Raw genomic sequence first — 7,743 nt, 5'->3', positions numbered from 1 at the left:
GATTAAAATATTTATAACGACTTCAGTACTTAATAAAGTATCAAAGCATGTGTTTAAAATCATGAAATAAAAAAAAATATACCAAAATCTTAATTAACAGACTTGAGTTGTTAACTATTATAGATGAAACGAAAAACAATTCAATTTTATTGTTTAATATTTATAAAATATCGTTTCATATTATATTACATATAAGGATTGTTGCTGTCTTTAAAAAATATGACATAGCTTACTAAATAAATTCGAATGAAATATTTAAAGAAAATATATAATACTTTTTGCAGCACCTATTTTAGAAATTGAATTAATTAACACTTTTTAAACAAATTTTATTAAATTTTTGTTAAAAAACCTTGTTTAAAAATAGGAATAATATGATTGATAATAATTATACACAAACTGAATAAATAATCACTATACAGTACGGTCATTTACTTCAAGTAAAGTAAAACACCACAAATAATACGGTTTTTATCTTGCAGCATAGTAGTAGGTAATTTTATAACTTATTTTCTAACATAAAAAAACATACTACTAGTGCTTACAACCCATTGAAATATAGACAAAAAATTTGAAAAATAAATAAGTCATTATTATTATCTATGACAGGTCTTGTGATTTAATCTTTTCACATCAATTGCAACATTTTTGAAAGCTGTCACTCGGCCAGTATTTTTCTCTTCTGATTTTCGGATAATAGAGTGTAATATTAATTAACTGAGTATTTTTACATTATGTCGGAAAGCAAAGATGTTTCGAAAAATGATGCCGATCCCGAATTGGATGACTTGTTGGACAGTGAGTGAATAATATAGTTGATTAACGAATTAACCTATATGTGTATTACACAACAAAAATTATTTTACACTTCGAAGTATATTAATTTTATTTAATAAATTAATAAAAATTGTAACAAGTATACAGACTGAAGAGACACGTTTTTTTTTTTAATAAGACAATTTTTGTAAAATGAAATGTTCAATCTTTGGACTTTGAATTAACACAGTACCCTTGAATTTGTTAATTAAAAATTAAAAATCACTATGAATATTTTGTGGTAATGTATTTATAATATAAAATATTCTGATATTTCATCATTGGAACGAAAAAAAAAAACCAAATGTTATTTAAAAGAAATTAATAAAAATTTTCATATTTTATACCTTAGATAACAAAATATTACCTTTTAAAAGTAATGGTTAAATTATAATGTCTTATATCTTCAACGTACCGATAATCTAAATGAAACTATCATTTTCGGACATTGCTACGCATTATTTTCAATCATGACCATAAGCAGTCAAGACACATCGGGGTTATGTAATTTTAAAATTATAGACAACGCGTAGTATCCGAAAATATAAGTATCTGTATATGACTTAAAAATCTTATAAGTATATCAACAAATTCTGTGTTCCAGGTGCTTTACAAGAAATGACGAAGAAACCTGAAACAAAAACTGAAGAAACTCCACAGAATATATGGAGCGAGGAATTTATTAAAGAAGCCGCCTCGCAGTTTGAAAGCAACATGGCCGCTATACTTGGCGGCTTCAGCGGAGTCCCTGGTAACATATAATATATATATAAAATAAACTAATAATTATTTTAAACATTATATAAATGGATTTAAATCTCTCATAGTTAAAGTTCTTTAATAAAATTAAAGTTCTTTTATACAAATTTAAAAATTTACCTTAAATTTTCTTCCTCTTGTCATATGTCGCTAGAAATGAAGAATTATATCAATTTTCAGAGGATCAAATAACACAGGAGCAAATTGCATCGACATTTTCAAAAATGGCGGGTAAGTCATTGATGTTACATTTGAATAGAATTTTTATTTAATATTTGGTTATTGTATAAGTAATTGAACAGTGCCTGGGACTTGCGACCCGGGTGTAGGTTTAAGGGGCCCCTATTAACTCACGTTGAACACTCACCTCCATTGTCCAAGCTCCTCTCTCTACCTAACCAAATTTGAAATGAATTTACCAGGGCTGCCTTCGAAGTACGTTCCAAGAATGAATTGATATTATTTCTGGACAGGCCCTAGTCTTTTAGCAGGTTGTAGAGAGATTTGGCTGTTATACATCTCACTCCTACTTCTATTGCATACAAATCTAATTACATTAAAAGTCATGATATTTGAGATTAATTTCATGCAGAATGTATTATAATAAAGTATGTCAAAATCAGTCCAACCGTTACAGAGGTTAGGCGAAACAAAGAAACATACTGACAAATTTTTGAAAACATTTTGGTATCTGTACCGTTTATAAATCTATATGCCACTCTGTTACTTTGCGCTCCTATCATAAACTGCTTGTGGAATTGAAGCCTTGACTCCAGCTCTGAGGCATCTTTGTCTTTTGGAAGTGATGTAACGTCATCATGGGGTTTCCCCGGGACATGTCTCTTGGAAACCCTTAGGTGTTTTTAGAGCTCCGACGGCCTTTTTAGATTCATCCCAAAAGCCGATGAGTCATAACTCCAGCAGCTTTGTAATCTTACTTCAACAAAGGGGTTTTATTGACATCAGAGACCAGGAAACGCCAATTCAAATGTGACATTAGACAATCATCATAGATCCAAGCTTTTTTGACGTTACTGATCCGTCGGGTATCTGCCTCGTTGAGATCGTTTAAAAAGCTATGTACTATTACTTTCTACTAATAAATGAATTTTAAGACAAAGTTCATATTAAACAAACATACATACAATTTCTACTAATAAATAAAATCGGAACAGTCTTAATTTTAAAATATCATTTTTTCTGTTCATTTGCTTCAAATAATATAAGAATCGGCTGCGCTTAGTTTGATGATAATTTCACTGGTAGATAGCTGATGTATTAAGATTATTTTATTGTTAGTCTAAATCAAACTTTGGAAGAATAAAGTATTACTTATAGTGGTTATACATTATTTTAATTTTTTCAAGTACATATTTTATAAAAAAAAAATAACTTATAGGTAATGAGATCTAAGATTTTCGCGAGTATTCATTTAAATGAAACTAGTATTATTCGGATTTACTACGCGGATTTTATTATTTAAAAACTACATAATCCCGACGTTTCGGTTACTTTGCAGCAACCGTGATCACGGGCAGACGAGGTGTGAATGTCTGACATTTTTTTAAATAATAAAATCCGCGTAGTAAATCCGAATAATACTAGTTTCATTTAACTTATAGGTAATTAAAATTACTAAGTAGGGGAATAATATTAGAGTGAATTTTAATAAAATTCACAAAATGAAAAACAAGCGGCACGTTATATAACACAAACAAGAGGTATTTAACACATCTCTGTGAAAATGGCTGTTTCCTGTAAACATAATGGCTATTTGTTTAAACACTACATTTTCCTGTTTGTCGAATACATTGATAATATCTTATTACACATACAAATGTGATATGCTATAAAGCTATGAATACACTATATATATCAAATACAATATAATATTGTACCTATATGTATAATTCCATACTATTTATGCTTTGTTAAAAGCGCCATCTATCGATCGTATGCTGAAACGAGATCGACTGGTCGCTACTAGCGCCGCTATCCACATAATGTGGCCGTAATGAGAACTATTACTGCTTAGTCTCCATAAAATCACGTCAAAACTTACGTTGTATACAGATAATATTCGTATGTGTGTGAAAAAACCAATGCATATGTTAGTGAAATTCACTAGCGTACCTTTAAATTACCTTTGATTATTTATGCCAGCGAAATTAATCATCAAATTATTTGATATTACTTCCGCGAGCATCAACTCTGCGGTGATGAGCTCTGTTTCAATAAATCATTCAAACTGAATACTCTATCTTTAAATCCCTTTTCGCGCGCTATCGTATAAGAAAAAAATTCCTTAAACATATACGTATATTGATATCGCAAACTTTAATAAAACTAATATTTTCGGATTTTTTGTTATCAGATATTTTGATATTGTCTGCAGTGACGGTTAACTGAAAACTAACAGAAACGCCGTAGTTTAAAAAAGACACGTAGTACATCCGAAGATATTATTTTTATTTAAATATACATATATGTACTTGTTATTAGTTTCAATCAGCTGTTTTCATTACGACTTGCTGGTCACGCTGTACCGTTCGTGTTTTAATTTAAATTAAATGTTAAAGTTAATTTAATTTAATTATTATGAGAAATTAATTATATTTCAGAAGCGGCAGCGCAGGTGCTGAAGCCGATGAAAGAAAATGAAGCTCTCCCAGCAAGCGATCCCGGGGCGCAAGAGAAAATAGACGAGGTGAACTGGGAATATGTTATTTCACTTTAAATGTCATTAAATAATTAAACGATTGCATAAAAATCACTAATACGAGCGAACAGCTAATATATATATATATATACATACATACACCAGTCGATCTTGTTTCTGCATACGATCGATAGATGGCGCTTCTAACAAATCATAAATAGTAACAAATTATATATATGGGTATAATATTACATTTTATTTGATAATCATAGCTTTATAGTACATGATTTAATATATGTTTGTATATATACATAATAACAGTAATAAATAAATATTTACATTTATAATTTTTCGATTGTTATTTTGTTTAATATATGGTGGGTGATATATTCGACCAACAGACAGACATATGTCAAACAACTGACAGTTAACTATTTAAAATACGCAAAAAGTTTATCGAAAAGAGTTTTTAGTAAAGGTAATTGTTTATTTTCATATATATATATATATATTTTTCCAGGTGTCAGCAGCCATCTCACAGACGCTACAGAATTTAAACACTAATTCAGAAAGCTTGCAAACTCCGTTCTCCGAACAGGATCTAGCCAACATGTTCAATAATTTCAATTTAAGCGAAGGAAGTCAGGTAAATATATAAAACTTTTTCAATTAATTATTTTTTTAATAAAAAAAAAAATATCATCGAAGGTACGTCTTAAGACGAGAATGCATTTTCAATTAACAGAAATGGTTGTAAAAGGTTTTTTTTTTAAATGCATTTTCGTCTTTAGTTTTTATTTGGTTGTTAATCATACAACACTGAAGTTTGAAGCAAATAATTTTAAGATATTTATCTTTTATTTTGCAACACATGTATATGTCATTGTATAATATAGGAATATGCCTATTGAATTTATTATAATATATTTTAAAACATAACCTCTCCGAAGCAAGTCGGTTTACGTAACATTAATATAATAGTTCCTAAATAAATTATCTATATTTCCATTCCCAGCTGGAATAATATCAACAATTATATATATCTCGAGATAAATCCCAAGATATTTAATCCACTTTGTACTGGAAATTTTAATATACAAAATTTCAATCTATTCTTTTCTAGGACGGGAATATGTTCCTACCCTTCATGCAAGGAATGATGCAGTCATTGCTATCCAAGGAGGTTTTGTATCCGTCACTGAAGGAACTGGTGGACAAATATCCAGACTGGTTAAGGGATAACAAAGGCAAATTACCGCAGGAGGATTACGAACGGCAAGTACCACGAGCACTGATAATGATATCATGGAAATTGTACAATATTTATACATTAGTGTAATTTGGTATTAAAAATTTATTTGCTAACAGTATTTTAAATTTACATACTAAGTGGTGTGAGCTCCTAAATATATATATATATATATATATATATATATATATATATATATATAAATACTTTAATTTCATTGCCAGATATGAAAAACAGCAGTCGTTAATGAATCAGGTGTGTTCGGAGCTGGAACCGGAACAAGAATCTGATCCCGAAGACGTGAAGAGGAAGAGGTTCGAGAAAGTACTGAAATTGATGCAGCAGGTCAGTTGAAACATATAAAAAAATACATTTTCCTATATAAAGAACTATTTAATTAAACTAAGTCTCATTAAAATCAGCTCAGCCGTGATCAATGCTGTCACATATACTTATAATGATGAGGTCTAAGACTGTCGCTTGCAATCACTTAAACGAAACTAATATTTTCGGACGTACTACCCGTTTTTTTTTTTATCTATTCAATTGCATAATGCCGACGTTTCGGTTAATTTTAATTTGCAGCGATTTAATAAAAATGATAGAATAACGTTAAATAATCGAAAAATATTGGTTTTATTTATATTTATGATGCCATTATGAACTTTTCTTCCAGATGCAAGATTTAGGCCAGCCCCCCACAGACTTGGTGGGCGATATGGCAGTCCCGCCTGAAGGGTTCGCGGCGCCCCCGGGTCAGGACGCGTCCCAGTGTTGTGTAATGTAGTGTATATTGTGGGACTGTTGATGATGTACCGTTTTTCTTGAGATGCAATTGGCTGTGATGGATATATTGAACGGAAATCAATGGTCATTGAATGAGTATATGCACTTGGGATTGGATTTTTTTCTTCTTTGCTAATGTTTTTAAATATCCGCGTGTGATATTGAACGTGTAATTTTCGTTACATTGAAAATATTTACATTATTTGCATTAAAATCAAGATGATAATAATATATATATATATTTAATGTCATTTCTGGTATATGAGATTTTTTTGATGATTGGAAAATCCTAAATTTTTATCCATCTATCGTAAAAATCAACAGTATTGATTTTGTTGTTAAATGTTCATTTTGCTCGCTCAACCAAAAGCAAGAAGCTAATAAAAAAAAATTTGGATATGTATGAGGCACAAACTAGCTTAAGATATATAAGCTTCGTATACTGACAGTTTTCGGAAATGTTTGTATATACTCGACAAGCTTCGGGAGTCAATGCAAGAATCGCTTTCGGAAATCTTCTGAAAGATTCGGGTGACTTCGGAACGATTCGGGTAACTTCGGACAGATTCGGGTGAGATCGGAAATCTTCGGAAAGATTCGGGTGACCTCGGGAGTCGATGAATTTGTAATTTATGCGGCCCACACATACCACAACGCCTCTCTCGTCTCAAGAAAATAGCCTTACAGCGTGACGCGGATGTTAAATAATTGTAGTTTTAATATGGTTTTTTATTATAAATATTTTGTTTAAATTGACATAATTTGTGTTGGTGAAGATTGGACATCTCATTTACATCGTATATCTCAAGATATATCTCGGGATATATCTCGAGATATCTTGGTGTTGTCAATTATTTATGACTATTAACACTAATCCTACACGCTTGGTAGTTTTTATTTAAATTTTTTCTAACAGATTTATGAAATTAATTTATTTTATTCGTTGTAACTTGACTGTAGGCGATGAAAGTCGCCTAGTACCATCTTACACTGTTAACTTAGATACTTACAGTTAACGGTTTCATGAATAAAAACACGAAATAAAGTTAAAAAATTATGTCTTCTGTCCAGATTGTCTTACAAATATAATGTATCCGAATATATAACACACATTAATATTTCGTGCCAAAGACAGTTGATTCCAGAATTCTTAACCACAAGTAGGTTCCTAAACATTAATCTGATGTGTTTTTTTGTGGAAAATTTATTTATATGCACAAGTGTATTATGTTATTAAATATATACGGTTGGATTTTTGTTTTATTTTACGCTTAAAACAAAATCAGTATTTGGTTTGTCAGTCATCGCAAGTGACGCTAGATGGCGCTGAAAATAAAGGTGAAATTTCGTGAATTCTGTTTACATTAAAAGTTAATGTTTTACATCCTACAAAACCATTATTTGCATAAATACCTAGTTATTAAGAATATATCGATCAAATACAGTACTTTAACAATAACAATCAGAAATTAGG

At 30.2% G+C, this 7,743-nt stretch overlaps 1 protein-coding gene across 1 annotated transcript; it reads left to right on the top strand.

The window, feature by feature from the left end:
• Positions 1-635: 635 nt before the first annotated feature.
• LOC116776709 (peroxisomal biogenesis factor 19) lies at positions 636-7,521 on the top strand. Its single transcript, XM_061525510.1, has 8 exons — positions 636-798; positions 1,421-1,567; positions 1,756-1,806; positions 4,197-4,282; positions 4,755-4,880; positions 5,358-5,509; positions 5,708-5,828; positions 6,160-7,521. Exons 1-8 carry the CDS (start codon positions 735-737, stop codon positions 6,268-6,270), a joined length of 858 nt encoding a protein of 285 aa, XP_061381494.1. The 5' UTR covers positions 636-734; the 3' UTR covers positions 6,271-7,521.
• The last annotated feature ends 222 nt before the right edge of the window (positions 7,522-7,743 follow it).

The sequence above is a fragment of the Danaus plexippus genome, chromosome 30, assembly GCF_018135715.1.
Source record: "Danaus plexippus chromosome 30, MEX_DaPlex, whole genome shotgun sequence".
NCBI classification, from domain to species: Eukaryota; Metazoa; Arthropoda; class Insecta; order Lepidoptera; family Nymphalidae; genus Danaus; species Danaus plexippus.
This window is presented reverse-complemented; position numbering and strand designations above follow the sequence as displayed.

Coding starts and splice junctions, on each gene's coding strand:
- LOC116776709 (XM_061525510.1), top strand. CDS start 735: ATGTCGGAAAGCAAAGATGTTTCGAAAAATGATGCCGATCCCGAATTG. Junction 4,881..5,357: donor ATTTAAGCGAAGGAAGTCAG/GTAAATATATAA, acceptor ATTCTTTTCTAG/GACGGGAATATGTTCCTACC. Junction 5,829..6,159: donor TACTGAAATTGATGCAGCAG/GTCAGTTGAAAC, acceptor CTTTTCTTCCAG/ATGCAAGATTTAGGCCAGCC.